This window comes from Saimiri boliviensis, chromosome 5, assembly GCF_048565385.1.
Source record: "Saimiri boliviensis isolate mSaiBol1 chromosome 5, mSaiBol1.pri, whole genome shotgun sequence".
Taxonomy (NCBI): domain Eukaryota; kingdom Metazoa; phylum Chordata; class Mammalia; order Primates; family Cebidae; genus Saimiri; species Saimiri boliviensis.
The window spans coordinates 4,339,065-4,362,636 of NC_133453.1; the positions used below are offsets into that span (position 1 = coordinate 4,339,065).

General features: G+C 45.8%; 1 protein-coding gene across 6 annotated transcripts in view; it reads left to right on the forward strand.

Annotated features, from left to right (window-relative positions):
* COL6A3 (collagen type VI alpha 3 chain) overlaps positions 1-23,572 on the forward strand; it is a 91,003-nt gene that overhangs the window by 21,331 nt on the left and 46,100 nt on the right. For 2 of the 6 annotated variants that reach the window (XM_039469720.2, XM_039469724.2), the window contains 7 exons: positions 4,303-4,905; positions 11,707-12,291; positions 13,960-14,559; positions 15,853-16,431; positions 17,858-18,466; positions 20,063-20,668; positions 22,875-23,489. In XM_039469720.2, the coding sequence (XP_039325654.2) occupies positions 4,303-4,905; positions 11,707-12,291; positions 13,960-14,559; positions 15,853-16,431; positions 17,858-18,466; positions 20,063-20,668; positions 22,875-23,489 (4,197 nt within the window). The remainder of the gene's footprint in view (positions 1-4,302; positions 4,906-11,706; positions 12,292-13,959; positions 14,560-15,852; positions 16,432-17,857; positions 18,467-20,062; positions 20,669-22,874; positions 23,490-23,572) is intronic. The other 4 variants (XM_074398809.1, XM_039469723.2, XM_039469726.2 and 1 more) reach the window with 4 other exon arrangements.

A 23,572-nucleotide genomic window follows, 5' to 3' on the forward strand; every position in this document is an offset into this window, starting at 1 on the left:
CTCATGAATACACAAGGATAGTGGGGTAGGAAAAAGAGAGTTGAGGCTTAGAGGCAAACATCACTCAACAGGGCCACATGGGAGGGACAGCAGAAGAGTTGCAAGATTGCAGTCAGAATAATGGAGCAGTTGCAGAGAAGCGGGACCAGATGTCAGTTTTTTATAACAAGGATTCAGAAGAGATGACCTAACATCAGCAGAAAGGAACCAGCTGTCTTGAGCAGTCAGAGCTTGGTTAAGCAGAAGGTTTCAGAACTGAAACACCCTGCCCCAGGGTGTTTCAGAAGTTTGTTCATAAAATGATCTTCCCAGTGGTTACCCCTGATTTCAGCTTTGATGGGGCTGGCAGTGCTGATACCCTTACCAGTGGGTCTACTTCTCAGTAGTGAGGAGAGACAGTTCAAACACTGAAAAGTGTTCCCTGCTTCCAAATGACAGACCTCACCTCTGGCATTACCACACAGGCATCAGTACTGCCAAAAGACAGGACAAGGTGGGTGTCCCCGAGAGTATCCCAAACCAAGCACTCAGGTTACGAAGAAATAACAAGAGGGTATCTATGGTGCTGCTCGCTGCCATAGTCTCAATATCATTAATTCCCTGATCCATCACATTTCTGAATATAGGGATAATAACAAAGACCTATCGAAAAACAGTGAAAGGGGCTGGGTGCAGTGGCTCACGCCTGTAATCCCAGCACTTTGGGAGGCTGAAGAGGGCGGATCACCTGAGGTCCAGAGTTCAAGACCAGCCTGGCCAACACGGTGAAACCCTGTCTCCGCTAAAAATACAAAAATTTAGCTGGGTGTGGTTGTGGGCGCCTGTAATTCCAGCTACTCAGGAGGCTGAGGCAGGAGAATTGCTTGATCTTAGGAGGTGGAGGTTGTAGTGAGTATAGCTCACACCAGTGCACTCCAGCTTGGGTGACAAGAGTGAAACTCCATCTAAGACAAACAAACAAACAAACAAACAAACAAACAAACAAACAAACACAGCAGTGAAAGGGACCAGTAGAGAAATGGAATATCTTTTTATTGACATTCTGTTATACTCACAAAAAAAAAAGGTGAGTTTGCTTTTATGTTTAATGATTATGTAATGGACAAACAATGAGATTACCATTGTGAATGCTAAACGAACCTACCAACATACTGTGTTTCCACACAGATGACAAAACCTTTGTTTTTATGCCAAGAAAACATCTCTGTCTTCTAGTGTCCAAGCCACTAGCAGCGCCAGGGCAGACAATTAATCCGTTCATGTTGTCTTTTCTAATTAACATCACTCGGCAATTCCTCCTAGTACCACGTCCTGCTGCATGTTCCACAGCAGAAACAGAGTAGTAATCCCAGAAGGACAGTAAGTCTCTGCTTAGAGTTTCTTGGAAAGGCATTTAGAAGGGCATTATAGAGATTGCTAATTAGTTAGGGCTGCTGCTTCTTACTACCTGTCTGCTAGGTAACCTCTCCATAGAGTGTTCTTGACTATTAAACACACATATGTGTAAAATGTGAACCATCACCGCTGCTGTCAATGAACTCTACTCAAATAATCAATCTCTAATGGTTGTGTTTTTAAAAATCCCTCTATCATTCTTTAAGAAATGGATATAACTGAGATATAAAACCTTTCTTTAAACAAAAGCTAAAGGTGACAAAGAGGATTTTGACATCAGCTTTCTTTTCTTCGTAAAGGATGAAGATTTTTAAAATTTGTGAAACATACCTATAATTTTGTGTTTTGCATAGGAAATAAGAAGCGAATGTGTTTTTCTTAATGAAAGGAGGTATCACATGAGCCATGAAAGGCATTGTGCCCACACCAGTGAGCTCAGGGAAAGAGCCTCCAGGGATGTCAAAGGAAACTGTGAATTTTCCTTGGACATCGTAAAACTTTTCTGTAGAAAATGCCATAGAGGATGTGATACACAAAGTCTAGAAGCGGAAATCCAGACAACTTCAAAGCTTTAAATTTTGCACAGATCTGATTACTCGTAACATTAACATTGGTCATTGGTCTGCCTTGCTGTACACAGAAACACATGGCCCCTGTGTGCCCTTGAGGCTTCAGCTCTCCTGAATAACAAAGCATGCCCTTGTGTGTCCCATTATTGTGTGTGCAAGATGATAATGTTTTTATTCAGTGATGACAAATTATCCAACGTGTTTCTATGGCCACTGTAGATGTTTAGTCTTTTAGAAGAGAAAGTTCAAGGATTTTCCCTCAGGGTTCATTTATCTTATTTGCACTACTATAAATTTCGGTAAAAAAGTAAGTTACAAATGGAGAAGAAATAGTGTTGCCCTGAAACTTAGAAATTATTTTTTAAAAAATGGACTGTATTGATAATATTGAATCCTTAAATGTCTTGATATGCTGAGGAAGTGGCAAATCCTCCTGTGCCCTTCGAGGTCATTGGTTTAGGCCTGGGAAATGTTGAGAAATTTTGTGTGATTTGTGGAGCCTCTGCATTATGCAATGATGTGGGCCATTTCTATGACCTTCTGTGTAATTCACACCCCCTGGCACCACACCTTCTCGAAGATCATTCAAGAATCTTATATTTTGGCTGAACAGTAGCAAATGTTTTGGGTTCTAATCAAGGGCTCAATCTTATATAAAACTTTTGTGTGGCAATTACTAAAAACACAAGATCTTAATTACTGTAGCACAACAATTATCCTACTCATTATATCTTATAAGAAGGATTGTAATAGCAATGTTGCCAGGTTAATATATTTCTCTATGCAAAGAATTAATCTGCAAATATATTGTCAGGAAGTTTTGTGTATATTAGGAAGGAAAAAGAGCAGTTCCAACCCTGGCAATCTCTGTTTCAGTTCACACAATGAGAAACACTTGGGTAAGAATGAAATTTCACTAGATCAGAACTCTTCAATTTTTGACACAAGCTTTTGATCCTCTTCTACAGTGAGAATAAAAGCAATTTGGTTGGCACAAGGAAATATTAATTTTACAAATAAAATGTTCACTGTCACTGAAAAGATCAGAGATCACAGTGAATGGTCTTACCTGTAATATTACCATTATTTAAAAATGATACCTTGAGTGTAGCTTTCTGGAATCCCAGAATATAAATATATAAGCTCACATATAATCTATTCTTATTATTAACACATACTTAAGTTATCAAAAACATTGGCTAGAACAGTTGTGCTCCTCCTTGAGTTTAAATCAGCTGAATTTAAAAGTTTGAATGGAGGCTGTGAAATCTCTGACCCTGGCTTGTAGATTTCTTGATTCCTATTCCTCTCTCAGGCTGCTATACAGCCACGTTCTCAGTATCAGGTTGAGAATTCTCTGTTCACCACTATGGAGGAGAAGAGAGTTCTTGGTCAGCTGTTATTCTGTCCTTTGTGCAACCCCAGGCTAATTCTGATTAGGGGTTTATTTGATGCTCATGGTCTTGCTAGGTAACTAGTTTAGGATGTCATAAAAACAAGGTTGGATAATTATGTCATGACTGGTTTCATATCACTCTGCTTAACATTGTTCTGCATTACGTGACTGAATATAGAGGCAATGACAAAATAAATGAACAAAACATCCTGCCCAATCCCAGATCTGCATTTGCGTTTTATGCAACTAAATGTCATTCGAGAAAAAAAAATCAAACAAAAATTTCCTCAAAATATTATTTACATGAAAACTTTAAATGTAGTTTGGGTTCTGATTCACAAAGGTGCATGTACAAGGCCATTTTGGTTTTTAAAGAAAAGAAGAAGAAACAATAGTTGCCTAAGGCATTGAGCAACATAGCTGGCTGAGGAATCACCAAATTGTGACTCTGTTTTGTAACTGTGGATTTGTATTAAAAAAATTCTAATCATTTGAGGAGGCAGGAGAAATGACTGAAAATTAGAAACCATCTCTAAAGTTTTGTTCACCTACTCACTGATTTTCCCCTGTAGGTTTGGTAGTGCAGAATTCCATGCAACTATCTTTCCCTGCCAATTTAGTGGAAATTTCTAGAATATTGTACCCAAGAATCCCCTTTCAGAAAAGTGAACATGATGTTTGGAAATGTAACTACCAAGATGGCACAAATGGAAAATTGATATAAATTCCCCTTTCTACACCATAATTTCTCAAAGGTTGCCTCTTATCCATTCAGAATGCAGAACTGAAAGAGAATTTCCCATTCCTTCATCAACATGTGTTTTGTTTGCCCGTATTTCGTGTTTCTTATTGGTTTCCAGAGAAACATGTCAGAACACCGAATAACGCATGTGGTCACTTGTTCTAATGCTTTCACGTTTTTTGCGTTTCTTTCTTTTAAAGCACAAGACTCTGCTGACATTATTTTCCTTATTGACGGATCAAACAACACCGGAAGTGTCAATTTCGCAGTCATTCTCGACTCCCTTGTAAATCTCCTTGAGAAACTCCCAGTCGGAACCGAGCAGATTCGAGTGGGGGTGGTCCAGTTTAGCGAGGAGCCCAGAACCATGTTCTCCTTGGACACCTACCCCTCCAAGGCCCAGGTTCTGAGCGCAGTGAAGGCCCTCGGGTTTGCTGGTGGGGAGCTGGCCAACGTCGGCCTGGCCCTCGATTTCGTGGTGGAGCGCCACTTCACCCGGGCAGGGGGCAGCCGCGTGGAGGAAGGGGTTCCCCAGGTGCTGGTCCTGATAAGCGCCGGGCCCTCTAGTGACGACATTCGCGACGGGGTGGTAGCTCTGAAGCAGGCTAGCGTGTTCTCGTTCGGCCTCGGAGCCCAGGCCGCCTCCAGGGCAGAGCTCCAGCACGTAGCTACCGATGACAGCCTGGTGTTTACGGTCCCGGAATTCCGTAGCTTTGGGGACCTCCAGGAGAAATTACTGCCGTACCTTGTTGGCGTGGCCCAAAGGCACATTGTCTTGAAACCGCCAACCGTAGTCACGCAAGGTATGTATCCTCGTCTCGCTGTCCGCGTGGGAGTGGGGTGTGGTGCGTGTTGGTTTTCGTAGATGTCAGGTGGGCCCGAGCGGGATTCGCCGCAGGACAAGCCGTAAGTACCCGCGGTCCAGTCCTGCCCTGAGGAGCGGGCTCCTGGATGTCATGTCTGTGATGCTGCAGGATGCGGGAGAGCTAAAGACCAGTGAGTGGGTGACAGCGCTGGCGAGAGCTTGAGTTGCTGACAAAGTGTGCTTTTAAGGCTAACTCCGCAAACCTGTTGCTTTGAGATTGTTAAACGTCACCGTATTAACTGCTTGTAACCCAGTCGTCCTAAAAATGGGCTTGAGGGGCTCCATGCAGTACCGAGAAAGTGACTCCAGAACCATTGGCCTGAGCCTCTAAAAGTCAGGGTGTTACAAGTGTGCTCACGTATAGAGTCTCTTTGCAAAAGCAAGGATGGAGTGAGGGTGTCTACTCAAAGTCCTTCCGTTATAGGGTGCTGAGAGTTACACTTCTGAAGGTAAGACATAAGAGTGCACTCATTCGATGGAGTAGTTACGATTGTTTTTCCCCTGTGTTTATCAAGCGTAGGAGTAATTCTCTTGAGTGGCAATATTAGGATACAGGCTTAAATGGAGGGCCTTTGGCAAAACTGCCAATTGGAGTGGCCTAAAATCATAACATAACAAAAACAAAAACATAACAAAAATCCGACCATTTGGTATGTTAAGTCACATAACAAACATAGGAAGTGTGCTGGGGGCATCAGGATGCACAGCTCTCCCTACCTGTTGAAGTGTTTTCTGAGACATCAGTCGTTTTCACACCTATCAGTGTCATAACCTAGGTCAGGCCAATAGGATGCCATTTGGTAAATTAGGGACACAGTGGCCCCCAACAGTTTCCAGAAACATACAACTCACTTCCCGGTGTTGCTTACACACTGGGATGCTCTAAGAAGATTAGTGCTTGAATATAAGATCTTGTTCTTCATTGTCCTTCCAGGATATGGGCTCAGTGAAAATTGGTGAATGGATACTGAGGATCGTATAAGACTCTGATTATCATCTGCAACCAATCATCTAAATTTTCTTGTGTGAAATAACACACTGTCACAGCTCTCATTTGCTAACTTTATAAGTAAAGGCTGGGTTTACAACATAAATATTGTAATAAGATACTGCGTCACCCATTGTATCAATTAGGGGTCCAGGGAGGTTTTCCTTTGAAAAAGGAGTGACAGTAATTTAAAAATAACTCTTTTGGAGAATATACCAGTGTATGAAAATTGTATGAAATTAAGAGTAGAGCATTTCAGAGTCTTAATTAAAAACATCAATATCTATTTATTTACGGAACTGACCTCTACTTAATAATGCTTTCCTTACAAGGGTTACAAAATTCACATCGAGTTAGCTCAAACTTTCTTCAGATGATTTTAAACCAGGGGTTTTGTTGTAATGAAAATTGTAGGTACAAAGCTCAGGATATGGGCTCTCTACTTAATTTGTACATTGGAACCATAACCTGGTGACGTAGCAGGAAAAGTGCATGTGAGCATTGCCTTCTGGAGAAGGCTCTGTCTGGCATTGACTTAAGTTTGAAAGGCCAGTTCAGTGTGGCTTAGCTTTCACCACATACAGTTTTCCAGGTTTTCCTCTCACTTGACAGGGCCGTAGAATTGACCCAAATTCTTCAGCTGAGCTAACAGGCAGACTAGAAGTTCGAGCATAATGTTCTGAGCGCAAATGGGCACTGAGGAGCAATGGAAACATAGGGTGTAGGACTGCCTGCCGCTGCCTGGAGCTGCTTAGGCTCATTGCACACTGGTGCCGTTTTGTAACTCTGGCAATTAAGAAAACAACTGGCCAGGCATGACGGCTGATGCCTGTCATCCCAGCACTTTGGGAGGCCAAGGTGGGTGGATCACGAGGTCAGGAGTTTGAGACCAGCCTGGCCAAGATGGTGAAACCCTGTCTCTACTAAAAATACAAAAATTAGCTAGGCACGGTGGTGGGCACCTGTAATTTCAATTACTTGGGAGGCTGAGGCAGGAGAATCTCTTGAACCCTGGGAGGCGGAGGTTACAGTGAGCCAAGATTGTGCATTGCACTCCAGCCTAAGCGACAGGGTGAGACTCCCTCTCAAGAAAAAAAAAAAGAAAAAAAGAAAAAGAAAACAACTAAGTGAAAATGTACAACCTGCTGAGGTTTCTCTGGGCTTGCCTACTTTTGGTTTGCATTTCAAAGTATGCCCAGAAATTTCCCTGTTTTGCAGACATGGACGAAGCAACTTGGCTGTAGATGGTAAACCTGGTCTCTGGTCCTGGGTCTTCTGTGGACCTGCCGTGTGATCCTGGGCAGGTCATGCAACCTCTCTGGGTTTTGATTTCTTGAAGTTATGACAAAGGAGTTGCACCAGATGACGATATGTCTGTACCAGGAGACGTTTCAATTTTATAATGAAAATGGGCAGCACGTGACCCTCATTTCAGATTTTCCCTAGCTAAGTAGAGTTTTAACCCTTTGATTACAAGCATCATGTTTAATATCAGTGATTAACATGTAAATATTCAACAAATATCCTTGACTATCTGGTATGTGCCAGGCACTATGCCAAGTGCTGGAGACATGGTGCTATTTAATGAGACGGATGTGGCTGCTTGTCTGTTACAGGATAATGGGGAAAGAGATAAAATAAACTAGTGACCAAAGTATTCTGAGCATGAGAAGTTGCGGTAGGGCACTCAACAGGGCTGTGATGGGAAGACTGGGGGAAGGAACTTCAGATCAGGTGGAAGGAAGGCTCTGAGAAGGTGTGGGACCGAAGGCAGATGAGCATGGGGAGAGTAGGGGGAAGAGTGCTCCAGGCAGAAGGAAGAGCAGGAGGGGCCGCCCTGCAACACAAAGGTGCTTGGTCCTTTCCCAGAACTGTCAGAAGGCAGTGTGACCGGAACACATGGGACCTGAAGTTCAGGCTCCTTGGATTCGTGGAAGCTGGAGAAGCAGCTGCTGTAGGGGAAGAAGAGGCCGCAGCTTTATTGTAGTTAATTTTGAGGGGAGCGTGAGGCATTCAGGGAATGACACACACCTGAGTTCCCGGGAGTGGCCTGAGGGATGCATTTGGGAAGGAGTGTGGCTACAGCAGGAAGGAGGCCTGGGCCCAGCCTTGGGGAGTGATCATCCTACAGCCAGGTGAGGGGAGGATGCCCCAGGAAAAATTCTGAGGAGGAGCTGTCCAATGTGAATACAGAGTGTGGGTGCCAGGAGTTGAGAGAGGGGAGTACCAGGAGGGAGGGAGAGGTTGCCTGGGACGGGATGCTGGGAAGCCAGATAGGAGGAAGACCACGAGCAGCAGTCAGCAGGGTCACCGTGAAGCAGTTGGTGATGCTGGTGAACCAGCTCCCGGGTACATGGTGCAGGGAACTGGGCCTGTGGGCTGGGAGCCAATGACAGAGACAGGTAGGCTGCGGGTTAGGGGTAGGGGCATGGGCCCTTCTCTGAGGGCTTCCGTTTTCTCAGAGACAGATGAGGAGGTCTTGGTTCAGCGGAGGCAGTGGCAGAGGACTTAGCAGAGAGCACAAGCATGAGAGACAGTCATTCTGAAGGATGGGACAGCCAGCTTCCCAGGGAGGCGTGGGAGGATGGCGGGTGGCCACGGGTCTCCAGGTGGGGATCTGGGGTTCCAAGCGGCTCATGCAGGTACCTGGTTGTGTTTCTCTGGGAATGTCCACTGCTTTAGCGATGCATGAGGAAGACAGAGGGCCTGATGGAGGCTTTGTCAGGAGAGTCTGATGGAAGCGCAGGGATGAGGCACGGAGGACAATGGAGAGAGGCGTGGGAGGAGGGCTGAAGAGGGTGTGCCTTGGTGGTGAGGAGAAGCAGGACTTTCAAGTTCATCTCCCAACAGGACAGTGAAGTCAGGCCCTGCAGAGCCACCCGAAAGAGAAAAGACAGCTGTGTTTGGGTTGGTGTTTATGTCAGGTGGAAGGAAGTGCGGATGCATCCCTGACGTGGCTCACAGAAGAGGTAGCCTTGAGAATCCCAAGGTTTTTGTCACTGGGTCAGAGGAGATTCCTGGTGCAGCTCCCTCGTCTTAGCAGTGAGGAGACACACCCAGAGAAATGAAATGATTCTGCTAAAGCTAAGCGACTTGAGTCAGAGTCATGAGGCAAACACGTGAATTCAGTTATTCTTGCACTCACTCACTGTTTTTCAGCGCTTATTGTATTTGGCTAAGCATGGTTCTAGGCATATCATCTGTTACGAGCTCCCGTGAACTGAATAAAAATCAAACATAAATGACCTCTTAACTAGTCAAAGAGGACTCTGGGACAGAGCCTCTGGGAACCGGAGGTGCGTTTCAGGGTCCCCAGAGCTGAATCTCTGCTGGGTGCAAGGAAACTAGGTTGCTTGTTTCACCAGATCTGAACGGCAGGCCTTCCCACTGGCTCATCGGGAGAAGTTCTAGTGATGCAGTGGTGGGGGGAGGGAAAACGTGGGAGGGCAGGGTATAATAGTTACCTTCTCCCATCCCAAGAGTTGTGCCATTGCTGGTACTTATAAAGAATAACATAACAATCTGAACCACTTAGCATGGGGAAAGAAGCTTCTCAGGTCATTGTTATATGAGTGTTTTTCTGTCATGTGTGATACACATAGTAAATACATGAATGGTAGATTCATGGTATAGCATATATGGAATTTATGTGTGTCTATATACGTGTGTGTGTGTGTGTGTGTATATATATATATATATATATATATATATATATATACTTTTTTTCTAATGGTACAAAGGTATAAGAAGTCCTCTAGACATCTGCACATTAATTTTATTTGCAAAGATACTTTAAACCAAAATCAAAGGGGTAGCCCAGAGAGACAGCATGTTCTAAATTGAAGGAATGAAAGCCCAGAATGGATGTTCATAACAGTGACCATTAAGTATTGAGGAAAGGTTCAGTGATGTTCTGCACACATTGCTACCCCAGCAGGCAACTGCGTTATTATTTAAAGGACATTGGTGCATAACATGTGGCCCTTCTCTTAGAACATAGACCTGTCTTGGTGCTACAGGTAAGCACCCAGTTGAGGCATTACTGTCCTAAAATGATTTCTTAAGGCATTTATCAGTGATTCTCACCCCAGACATCATGCTCCCAGCCTCTGGTCCAGACAACTAGAAATGAACTGTACTTCATAAATGTGTTCTAGGCTGGATGTGGTGGCTCATGCTTGTAATCCTAGCACTTTGGGAGGCCGAGGCAGGTAGATCACTGGAGGTTAGGAGTTTGAGACCAGCCTGACCAGCATGGTGAAACCCTGCCTCTACAAAACAAAACAAAATAACAAAAATTAGCCAGGCATGTTGGAGCGTGCCTGTAGTCCCAGCTACTCAGGAGGCTGAGGTGGGAGAATCACTTGAACCCAGGAAGCGGAGGTTGTAGTGAGCTGAGATTGTGCCACTGCACTCTAGCCTGGGTGATAGAGTGAGACCCTGTCCCCCCTCCCCAAAAATAAAATACGTTCTAGAAGGTAGTTCTAATTCTTAGAAAGTTCTTCCTTACCTTCATCCCAAAGTTTGTTGCCTTTTTCTGCTTTCACAAAATCAACCTGCCATGCAGTCTATCTGATGGTAGATAGTAACAGAGGACTCTTGCAAACAGTCCATCTCAGGTTTAATCATTTATGTTCCTCTACCTCTTGGAAGTTCTGTCAGGTTTCTGGGTTAGGTGTTGTGATCTAATAGAGTTCATGGTTCCTGCAATATGGGTGGGTTGCCTACCCATGGATATAGCAGTTCACAGTCACTGTGGGACAGTGATCTTATTGAGATGTTTTGCTTTATGGTTTGCCTTTAAGTTATGACTATCATAATTATTACTTAGGACCTTTAAAAACAGATATCTCTTTTTTTTTTTTTTTTTTTGAGATGGAGTCTCACTCTGTCACCTAGCTGGAGTGTAGTGGTATGATCCTGGCTCACTAGAACCTCCTCCTCCCAGGTTCAAGCGATTCTCATGCCTCAGCCTTCTGAGTAGCTGGGATTACAGATGTCTGCCTCCAAGCTCTGCTAAATTTTATATTTTCAGTAGAGACAGGGTTTCACCATGTTGGCCAGGTTGGTCTTGAACTCCTGATCCCAGGTGATCCACCCACCTCAGCCTCCCAAAGTGCTGGGATTGCAGGTGTAAGCCACTGTGCCTGGCCAAAACACAGGTCTCTTAAGTGAAAAACATTTGCTAGTTTTGATGCTAATTTCCTTTTGTAACTTTTATGTTAAGTAATTCTTTTGTCTGTCAAATGAAGACATGGAATATAGAACTAAAGAGAATGGGGATATGCAGGCTCTTTCAACTTTTGCACTTGACAGTGAGCATTTTGAAACCAAGAATGTGAGGCAAAGAGTTCTCTGAGCAGACACCAGTGGCTTATTTTTCTTTAATTATTCAAGCGATGGCTTCACTCTGGCTAGGTTTGTATTTATGGCAGAAAAGAACATACGGACTTTTTTGTGATAGCATAACAAAACAGGTGGCTACTAAAACTAAATTTGTTTTTGTGCAACTATTTTTGTAAAAACTACTGACTGGGCAGGATGGAAGGGCAGCTAGCTTTCCTCCAGCAGGTGGGGAGGCAACTGTAACTTATGTGTTCTTTAGGACAAATTCCCTCTGGGGTTGCCCTGTGGTCACATTGGCCACAGCAAATAGGCGCGTCCTTTCAATGGAGTTAGCTTTGTAGAAAGTCATTGTTGAATGTGTTTGGTAAGGCCATTCTAACTGCCTTATAATGTTGCCACCTACAGTCATTGAAGTCAACAAGAGAGACATAGTCTTCCTGGTGGATGGCTCATCTGCACTGGGACTGGCCAACTTCAATGCCATCCGAGACTTCATTGCTAAAGTCATCCAGAGGCTGGAAATCGGACAGGATCTTATCCAGGTGGCAGTGGCTCAGTATGCCGACACTGTGAGGCCCGAATTTTATTTCAATACCTACCAAGCCAAAAAAGACATCATATCCGCTGTGCGGAAAATGAAGCCCCTGGACGGCTCGGCCCTGTACACGGGCTCCGCTCTAGACTTTGTTCGGAACAACCTGTTCACGAGCTCAGCAGGCTACCGGGATGCTGACGGGATTCCTAAGCTTTTGGTGCTGATCACAGGTGGTAAGTCCCTAGATGAAATCAGCCAGCCTGCCCAGGAGCTGAAGAGAAGCAGCATAATGGCCTTTGCCATTGGAAACAAGGGTGCCGATCAGGCTGAGCTGGAAGAGATCGCTTTCGATTCCTCCCTGGTGTTCATCCCGGCTGAGTTCCGAGCTGCCCCATTGCAAGGCATGCTACCCGGCTTGCTGGCACCTCTCAGGACCCTCTCTGGAACCCCTGAAGGTATGGTGGTGATGGCTTCAGACACACAGTGGGGTGGTCTCCAGGCAGGACCTTTGGGAACAAAACAAAATGAAGTTTATTTGTGTTTCACTAAGAGACAACGAATGATAAAAACAGAAACAACAAACACGATTTATTTCAGGTTCCCTTTTGCACTGGGTTGAGGATTGAATAGTTTACAATTTCATGTAATAAAATTTCATATGATAAGAACCATATGACTTAAACCATAGGACCATGGGGCTACCTGTTTTTGAAGCTTCTGGCCTAGGAGGTTACATCTCAGTTCTTATTGCTTGTCAGATCCCTGTGTTCTTCTGTTTCTACTGGTGATTTCTGTCCAGTCTCTTCCCTACCACCAGGATGTAGTTTACCTTTCCTGAGTTGACCATCTACTTCTAAACAACAGTCTGAGCTTTTTTGGGCACAGTGTCCTCAGCTTTTACTCCCTCTCTTCTCTCTCAATAAGGGATTACTCTCAATGGGAAAGCATATTGAATGGCTGGGTGTGCAGTTCAAACCTAGTGGTTCTTCAAATCCCTCTTTTAATATGATTGTCAATGGAGAGTTATTTTTAAAGATATTATAAAGATCTATGAGCCAACGAGTTGAAGAAATATGATTCACCATCCTTAATGAGAAGATGAGTATCATAGAATCATGCTTTTCCACCTTGCAGACTCAGTCACTAGAGGATTGCCTGATGTATGACTCATGCTGCCTGGATGCATGCTTTCTTTTCACACTCCCTGGTCTTCTAAATCTGTCTCTCTCTCTCTCATAAAATTTTTCTTAAAACTTTTAATCCACACTTTCATAGCCAAAGTTCAACTTAACCTGGGATATAATTCATTATGAGGACTCAATTATAGTAGGGCATCAGGGAAGAAATAAAAAATAAAAATTTAAAGGCACAAGCTAAATGTGTTGGGCAGAATACTCTATTTTGAGAATTACGGTTTTTATTCTGAATGTGTATAACTTTGGCCAAGCCTAGCAAATAGTCTTTGTCTATTTTGCTGTGTATTTATGGTCCCATCATCTCACTTTGGGGGCATTCCCTTGTTGGATGATTGCCTAGCAAGGCTGTGACTTCCTAATATGAGAAGAGTCCCAGTAGAGAAAGACAAACAGGGAAGTCTGAAAAAGACTTCAAGATGAGACCTGCATACTTTTGTTACTTTTTTTTAGCCTTAGGAAGTTCTCAGGTTAGTGAGGGCTAACTGCTGCTGATCTATGGATGGAACACCCTCTGTTAGTGTGTAGAGGTGAGCCCCAGAGGACCCAGCCAGACCCACTTAAACCTAGCTGGGGTGAGTGATGTGGAATGATGCAGCACCTTCATAGAATTCATTTTTAGGGAGGAAGTGTTCAGTTTCAAGAATTCTGATCATTTTTGTTGTTTGTAAACATGCTAACTTTGATGTTGTAGCTCTCTTTAAGGCAACTTGGTTTTGTAAACTTGGCTACCAGTATGCCTCACAAACACCAGCCACCAACAGAGGAAAATATGCAGCCATCTGCCATATTTTACAAGATGGACATGCTTTGCCACACTGACTTTCTGTGTGTTCTAAATGTTGGCATGTGTGCACATGTTGTAGGCACACATGATAAAACTCTCTGTGGTTGTGTATGTCTCACTTTGTTTTCTGTGCTTCACTGCAGTTCACGCAAACAAAAGGGATATCATCTTTCTTTTGGATGGATCAGTCAACGTTGGAAAAGCCAATTTCTTTTATATGCGCAGCTTTGTAATGATGCTAGTTAACAGCCTTGATGTTGGAAATGACAATATTCGTGTTGGTTTAGTGCAATTTAGTGACACTCCTGTAACGGAGTTCTCTTTAAACACATACCAGACCAAGTCAGATATACTTGATCACCTGAGGCAGTTGCAGCTCCAGGGAGGTTCGGGCCTGAACATAGGCTCAGCCCTAAGCTATGTCCATGCCAACCACTTCACGGACGCTGGCGGCAGCAGGATCCGTGAACACGTGCCGCAGCTCCTGCTTCTGCTCACAGCTGGGCAGTCTGAGGACTCCTATTTGCAAGCTGCCAACGCCCTGACACGTGCGGGCATCCTGACCTTTTGTGTGGGAACTAGCCAGGCGAATAAGGCAGAGCTTGAGCAGATTGCTTTTAACCCAAGCCTGGTGTATCTCATGGATGATTTCAGCTCCCTGCCAGATTTGTCTCAGCAGCTGATTCAGCCCCTAACCACATATGTTAGTGGAGGTGTGGAGGAAGTACCACTCGCCCAGCCAGGTAAACCTCCCCTGTTGCCGGGAACTCCCTCTCCTTTCTCAGACACCACCCTGGCGGGTAGTTGGTCAGTGTGAACTCAAGAGCATTGTGGACTGTAGAAGGACAATTGGCTCCCTTCCATTGAAATAATTTGAATGGGACTTGAGACACTGTACCAGCAAGGTTAGACTCTGTCTAAAGGGTGTTCACTAAGGCAAGTCTAGAACATCCAGCTTATGTTCTGTCCATTTTGTCTCATCCTTTATTCAGAAGGATTTTTTTCCTTTAATGACTGTGAGGATTCTGGAGTTCCAATCCAGAGTTGGGGGTGAGGGGGTGGAGAGAGGTAGCGAGAGAGAGAGAGATTTTTCTTACGTGAGTATGCCTTGGGATTATTTAAAAATTGAAATTGTGTTTTTATATAATTTTTAAATGTTCAACATCTGCTGTATCTAGAAATTTATTTCTTATAAAACAAAGATGCGTCTTCATGCAATACTAAAATGGCTTCCAGGGGAAGCCTAACTTATTCTTACTGTAAATTATTAAGGTGGTAAGATATGGATGTATTAGATCTATCAGTCTGCTAATGTCATACAGATGGGTGGCAAGATTAACCCAACTGAAACCTAATCAAAATAGTTCTAAGAATCGTTTGAACTGAGAATAATATTTACATTACATGTTGTGGTGCCCTGAGGGCTGTCATCTGTGTTTCCCATTGTCTCATTACAATAGATTGGGAAGCACTGTCAAAGAGCCTGACACACACGGCAATAATGGGCACTATTGTGGGTCTTGACCTGTAACCTCAAATTTAAGGAATCGATCATTCAATTACAGCAGATTCATGGCAACCCAGTTATCCTTGGGTGGTTGACCCATATCAGCTTTTTTTTTTTTTAACTAGAGATTGAGATCAATTTTTTAAGCAAAAGAATGTTAAGGACCACATTTTCAATACTTTCATTTGCTACAGTTTGAAAATGCTGTCTGTTTTCCTGGAGTGATTGCCACCTGATGTAAGAAGAGAACCTCGTGGGTTTTTTCCCTGGCTTGCTGTTGAAGACGCACGATGCTAGATGGGATAGGCTGATCTAGTCACTAGCTTTTGCAAATACGCACGGCTTTGAAATAGGACATTGTCAAGACAAGTGGCATGAGTTTGGGTTTTCTCTTCTCTTGCTGGAACAGTGGTCATCAGATGAGTTTTGCCAACCCCCATTGTCAAATGCCAGTGGTGCTGGGCTGAAGTCACTTTGGTGCCTGTTATGCTCTCATCCCTCATTGTGTTCTAATCTACCTTCATTGCAGAGAGCAAGCGAGACATTCTGTTCCTCTTTGACGGCTCAGCCAATCTGGTGGGCCAGGGACAGTTCCCTGTTGTCCGTGACTTTCTCTACAAGATTATCGATGAGCTCAATGTGCAGCCGGATGGGACCCGAATTGCGGTGGCTCAGTACAGCGATGATGTCAAGGTGGAGTCCCGTTTTGACGAGCACCAGAGTAAGCCTGACATCCTGAATCTTGTGAAGAGAATGAAGATCAAGACAGGCAAAACCCTCAACCTGGGCTACGCCCTGGACTATGCTCAGAGGTACATTTTTGTGAAGTCCGCTGGCAGCCGGATTGAGGATGGAGTGCCTCAGTTCCTGGTGCTGCTGGTTGCGGGAAAGTCATCTGACCGTGTGGACGGGCCAGCAAGCAACATGAAGCAGAGTGGGATTGTGCCTTTCATCTTCCAAGCCAAGAACGCGGACCCTGCTGAGTTAGAGCAGATTGTGCTGTCTCCAGCATTTATCCTGGCTGCAGAGTCGCTTCCCAAGATTGGAGATCTTCAACCACAGATCGTGAATCTCTTAAAAACAGTGCACAATGGAGCTCCAGTACGAGGTATGGTAGAGAAAGGCTAGTTGCTTCTGCCACTCTGTTCTCTAATGCATGAGTTCAGGGTAGGCTGCTGGCCACTGGTCCTCAGATAGAAGCCCTCCTTGAGTTTACAGGAAAGGTGGAAAGTTAATCAGTAGTTTGATCAGGAACAATAGAATATGAGTTTTCTTTCTTTGCTTTGATTCTTTAGCTACTCTCTCAGGAGAATCAGGGTGATTATTTTTAAGGACATTAGATTATTTCATAGTAAGACATGTTATAAAGATTTAGATATCAGTGGTTAAAATCCTTTTTAAAAAACAATTCTTACTGTATGCATAATAAAAGCCATGTCACATGGTTACATTATAGCTAAAACAGTCTTCATCTTCATATTCACCCAATGCCTTTATATTAATTGTTACAGTTCCTTCACTGTGTTATAATTCCTTCACTAGTTCATTAAAAATTAAAGGATTAGAAGAGGCAGATAAATTCCCATCAAAACTCTGCATTAAAATCCCAAACTGCTAATTCACATGACTATCACTTTTCGTTTAACCACTTTTATTCAGTGATAAAAATGCAGTGAAGAGAGTAATTTTTTCTAACTGCCTTTTGATGAAAAGTGGAGACTCCAGAGCCTCTCCTTGACTACCGGGCCCATTGGCTTGGGATGGTAACTCTGACGTCTGGGTTACATTTCCTTCCATTAACCCACTTGTGACTCGCAGCAACTCACTTGAAATCTCCCATAGAGAAAATGCTAGCAGTTATGCAGGTGCTGACATCCCATATCTCTCCTCCCATCCCCATTTTTTTCTTGAATACAACTTTGAAAGTTAATAATGCTCTCGAAGCATCGAAAGTTTCCAAAATAGAAGGGGTCCCTATATTGGTGTATTAGTCTCCCATTGCTGCTATAACAAAGTAACACAAATTTAGTGGCTAATAACAAAACAAATTTATTATCTGACAGTTTTGAAGTTCGAAAATTGGAAACCAGTCTTGCTGGGCTAAAATCAAGATGTCAACAGGCTGTGTTATTTCTGCAGGTTCTAAAGGATTCTCCATCTGCTCACCTTTTCCAGCCTCCAGGGGGGCTGCCTGCATTCCTTGACTCCTGGCCTTGTCCTCCATCTTCAGTGCCAGCAGCGTGGCACCTTCTCTCCTTTCTGACCTCTGCTTCCATTCTTACTCTTCTCTCACTCTGACTCTCTTACCCCTCTTATAAGGACATTTGTGATTGATGACATTGGGACCACCTGGCTAATCTAGGGCAATCCTCCATCCCCCAATCCTTAACTAAATCACAGCTCCAAAGTTCTTTTCTTCAAGTTCAGGGATTTGGACTTGGACATCCTTCGGGGGCTGTGATGCAGCCTGCTTCGCTGATATGGAGTTGTTGATGTGATGTCCTGTGTGAGTCACCAGGCTATTCTCCTCTCAGTTTCAGGTGAAAAGGATGTGGTGTTTCTGCTTGATGGCTCTGAAGGTGTCAGGAGTGGCTTCCCTCTGTTGAAGGAGTTTGTCCAGAGAGTGGTGGAGAGCCTGGATGTGGGCCAGGACCGGGTCCGCGTGGCTGTGGTGCAGTACAGCGACCGGACCAGGCCTGAGTTCTACCTGAATTCATACATGAACCAGCAGGATGTCGTCAATGCCATCCGCCAGCTGACCCTGCTGGGAGGGCCAACCCCCAACACCGGGGCTGCCCTGGAGTTTGTCCTGAGGAACATCTTGGTCAGCTCTGCGGGAAGCAGGATAACAGAAGGCGTGCCCCAGCTGCTGATCGTTGTCACAGCCGATAGGTCTGGGGATGACGTGAGGAACCCCTCGGTGGTCCTGAAGAGGGGCGGGGCTGTGCCTATCGGCATTGGCATCGGGAATGCTGACATCACAGAGATGCAGACCATCTCCTTCATCCCAGACTTTGCTGTGGCCATTCCCACGTTTCGCCAGCTGGAGACCATCCAACAGGTCATCTCCGAGAGGGTGACCCAGCTCACCCGCGAGGAGCTGAGCAGGCTGCAGCCGGTGCTGCAGCCTCTGCCAAGCCCAGGTAGGCAGGGAATGCTTTGCGTCCTCACTCTGTGTCACTGTCTGGGGCTACTTGTCTGGACTGTGGGCCACAAGGTGTTTTAAATTTTGCTTTTCCTGCCATATGGAGTGAAAACTAAAATTATGGGAAAATTTAGGAACCCATGGGCCCTTTTTGGCCTTGATGGGCAGAAGTGGCAGAATTTCAAGGGGGAGACACTAAGATTCATGTTTTGGGACCAACTAAATTCTCCAAAAGGGACATAAATGCAGCTTGAGGTTCAGACTCCTTAACTCTGCATGAAGGCTTCTGCCTAGATATCCAAAGGGAGAGGTCATCTAACTGATGATGCCTGCTCCAGATCCATCCTGAGCCCCTCTGGTAGGTGTGGTCAGCAGCCTTCTGTGAGGCAGGAGGGAGTCTGACCACAGACACTCTGCAAGCTGGGACACAGACTCTCCAGAGCTCAGGTGTGAAGATGACTTTTGACTTTGCTTGGTGCTGAGAAGTAAGTGTCTTAACTTGGCAGGAAGGCCATTTGGCTCTTAGGATCATAGTTTATTCGATTTGCTTCTTCCTGTGCCCTCTTTCTAGATCTGGTACAATAAACTAAAAAATGGTGGGAACCTTGGTGCTGAGAAGGAAGGAGGGAAGATAAATCCACCTCTCAATAAATGCCCTCCAAGGGCCACTCTTCCTGGCTACTCAGGTGGGGGGGCTCCCAGCGGCGAAGGAGCCAGATGTGGCCTGGCTCCCTTCTACCCCCTCACTCGCCTGCTCTTCCGAGAGGAGGGAAAAGAAGGAAAGTTGGGGGAGGGGTGGAGGAAGGAGTAAAAGCAAGAAGAAGAAAATCACCACAGGATATGAGTAATGAGGGTGGTGAGGATGACTTATCTGGGTGCAGCTGAGGGGGGCTTGGCTCCTCCTCACTGGTTTCTGGGGCAGAGAGCAATGTGCCCCACCAGGCACACACGCCCACCAAGAACCCCTTGGGTGGCCTGTCTCCACCTCCTCGGCCCCCTTTCCTCTCACCCGCTCAGGGGCATCATCTGCAATCACCCTTTCTCCACCGTGCTGGATGATTCCATCCGTGATAAAATGCACTGCATCTTCTCTCTCAAACACCCTCTCTGATGCTCAGCTCCCCCAGCAGCAGCACCTCTCTCGTTCTAAGACTTTATTCTCGGAAGTTCCTCTCTTCTCGTCCACCCTGAGTCCCCCCTACTCTTTTCTTCATCCTGGCCCCTCCCCCCAGTGCTCCAGTTGAGGTCACTGCATCTGGTGATGTCCCTGGCTCCTGCAATGCCCGGTGGCAGCGCCTCAGGTCCCTGAGCAGTGCCCGCTGCGGTGCAGAAGCCCTCCTTCCCAGGTGCCATCGTCGCTGGCACCAAGGCAGCTCTTCTGATTTCCGCTTCCCTCGGGTTTTTCAGCCTTTACTCCTCTTCTCTCTGACGCATAAGCCCTGAAATGCCCAGGACTCCCACTTCTTGGACTTTTAACAGTGGTGTTGGTGCAGGATCCCCTGCCTGTGACTCCATGACATGCTGGGCGGTGGCTCATGAACGCTAAGAATGTGGTGACGGCGAAGGTGCAGCCATGCTCACATTTGTTTCGCAGGTGTTGGTGACAAGAGGGACGTGGTCTTTCTCATCGATGGGTCCCAAAGTGCCGGGCCTGAGTTCCAGCACATCCGCACCTTCATAGAGAGGCTGGTTGAATTCCTGGATGTGGGCTTTGACACCACCCGGGTGGCCGTCATCCAGTTCAGCGATGACCCCAAAGTGGAGTTCCTGCTGAACGCCCATTCCAGCAAGGACGAAGTGCAGAACGCGGTGCGGCGGCTGAGGCCCAAGGGAGGGCGGCAGATCAACCTGGGCAGTGCCCTGGAGTACGTGTCCAGGAACATCTTCAAGAGGCCCCTGGGGAGCCGCATCGAAGAGGGTGTCCCGCAATTCCTGGTCCTCATCTCCTCCGGGAAGTCCGATGACGAGGTGGACGACCCGGCGTTGGAGCTCAAGCAGTTCGGCGTGGCCCCTTTGACCATCGCCAGGAACGCAGATGAGGAGGAGCTGGTGAAGATCTCGCTGAGCCCCGAATATGTGTTCTCGGTGAGCAGCTTCCGGGAGCTGCCTGGCCTGGAGCAGAAACTGCGGACGCCCATCACGTCCCTGAGCTCAGATCGTATCCAGCAGCTCCTAGCCAGCACTCACTATCCGCCTCCAGGTGAGATGGGGGCGGCGGGGGCTCTCCTTGGAGTATTTTCCATATAAAAAATAACAGGCTCAAAGGCCCTGGTACTCATAATAAATTAAATTAAAATAAACATGGTGTGCCCTTATCTTTATGGGTTTTTGAAACGGTCTGGCTCAGTTGCCCAGGCTGGAGTGCAGTGGCATGATCACAACTCACTGCAACCTCTGCCTTCTGGGCTCAAGCCAACCTCCCACTTCGGCCTCCTGAATAGCTAGGACTACAGGCGGGTACCACCATGCCTGGCTAATCTTTGTATTTTTTTGTGGAGATGCGGTTTTACCATGTTGGCCAGGCTGGTCTCGAGCCCCTGAGCTCAAGCGATCCGCCTACTGCAGCCTCCCAAAGTGCTGGGATTACAGGCATGAGCCCCTGCACCCGGCACCTTTATGTTGTTTATACCCGCCAGCCGGACACCACCAGGACACAGCTGCGATTGAGCAGGTCGCGTCTATTGCTCATGGCATCCAGGGAGAATGCGTGCTGTGGCGAAGCGTGGGGCATCTGCGTAGGAGGGGGGCGGGAAGGACTGGGAGGACTTGAGCTAGTGGCAGGTCATTTTGTGGATGGCTTAAAGAAACGGAACTCTGGCCTGGATTGGGTGTTGTCGAGACTGTGGAGGTGCTTCTGTGGCTGGCTATCTTAAGTCTTACCTAGAAGCAGGATGGCCTTGGTGTAGATTGGTGGAGAATAGCAGTCACTCCTATGAGCCAGGGTGGGGGGCGTTTTTGTTGTTTTTGTGGTTTGCACAATGTTTTTCTTTTTGTCTGTGTTCAGATAGGGTTACAATGTGGTCTCATTTTCATCTTGCTCCACCATGATCACAGAGTGGCCTTGTCTGTTGTGAGGATTCTGTGAGATCATGTGTGCTCAACAGGAGAACCCCAAGGCTGTGTGTGCTGGGCCAGCTCCCCATTGCAGGGGTGATCCTGCCTTTCTCAGAGTGAACGGCTCCATCAAAGGAGCTGCTCAGCTTCCACTGTGCCTCATTTACACTGTAAATAGCCCAATTGTGTTTAAGGCAGAGGGCAGGTTGAAATGTGTTGAGTGGCAGCATACAAGTTAAATAAAATGGCATCTGAGAAGTACCTGAAGTTCTAACTAATAGGAAAATGTGGCTCATCTTTCCCAGGATCTTTTGATTAATTTTATTGTTAAAAATGCACTAATGTAAAGAAAATGAGGGTGGAGGGAGGCTGGGCATGGCGGCTCGTGCCTATAATTCCAACACTTTGGGAGGCTGAGGAAGGAGGATCACTTGGGCCCAGGAGTTCAAGACCAGCCTGGGCAACACAGTGAGACCTCCATCTCAAAAAATAAAAAAAAAAAAAATAGATGTTTGTAAAATAAAATTAAAAAAATAAAGGCATGGGCATGGTGGTGGATGCCTGTAGTTCCAGCTACTTGGAGGATGAGGAAGGAGGATTGCCTGAGCCTGGGAAGTCAAGCCTGCAGTGAGCTGCGATTGTGCAACTGCACTCCAGCCTGGGAGATAGAACGAGACCCTGTCTCAAAAACAAACAAAACAAAACAAAAAAGGAAATAGAGGAAATAATAGTGAAAATAAAGACTGTGTAAATGCTAGAGATGTGTGAGGCAAAAGAAAAAAAAATACGAGGACACAAATGCCTGGGGATCCTTAATGTGACCCATTGGATTTGGCACCGTGTTATACGATCCCTGCTCCCATGGGCTAAGCCTGGGCAGCACGCTGGGATGGCGACGGAGTCCTCAGGGGTCTCGCTTGCTAATGATGGCCTTGAACAAGGCGAGGACCTTTGGCCTCAGCTGCTTCTCTTCTTGTACAACAAAAATGTACATACTATTGGCCTTGGTCTCCTTCGGTAGCAACAGTTCATGATTCTGTAGATTGTGGTAGCCCAGGATTGATTTCTAAATGCTGCTTACATTCTAGAAATCAGTAGTGACCCAGACTACTGTGCCAAAATTTAAATAGAGTAAATTTAGAAAGATAGCTTTTGGATAACTTGAAATATTGCAAGAAGAAGAAATTGCTTTGGCATAAAAGGTCCAATTTTTAATGGCTAATTTTAAAAGGCCCAAGATACAAACAACACAAGCCTCTTGGGATATAATTTTAAGGTTGATTAAGATTATGGTGCAAAGTGCACACCTACTTACACACTGAACATTTCCCTCTTTCTTCTTTGCTGGACAGCAGTTGAGAGCGATGCCGCAGACATCGTCTTTCTGATCGACAGCTCTGAGGGCGTTAGGTCCGAGGGCTTTGCACATATTCGAGATTTTGTTATCAGGATTGTTCGAAGACTCAACATTGGCCCCAGTAAAGTGAGAGTTGGAGTTGTGCAGTTCAGCAATGATGTCTTCCCAGAATTCTACCTGAAGACCTACAGATCCCAGGTCCCAGTGCTGGAGGCCATACGGCGCCTGAGGCTCAGAGGGGGGTCTCCACTGAACACTGGCAAGGCTCTGGAATTTGTGGCGAGAAATTTCTTTGTTAAGTCTGCGGGGAGCCGCATAGAAGACGGGGTGCCCCAACACCTGGTCCTGGTCCTGGGTGGAAAATCCCAGGACGACGTGTCCAGGTTTGCCCAGGTGATCCGTTCCTCGGGAATTGTGAGTTTAGGGGTAGGAGACCGGAACATTGACAGAACAGAGCTGCAGACCATCACCAATGATCCCAGACTGGTCTTCACAGTGCGGGAGTTCAGAGACCTTCCCAACATAGAAGAAAGGATCATGAGCTCGTTTGGACCCTCCGCAGCCACTCCTGCACCTCCTGGGGTGGACATCCCATCTCCTTCACTGCCAGGTACACGCTGTGTGACCCAAGACTACAGAGTGTGACATCAACATTTTTTAAATTAAAGAAGTAATCAGTAGTCATTTTTAATA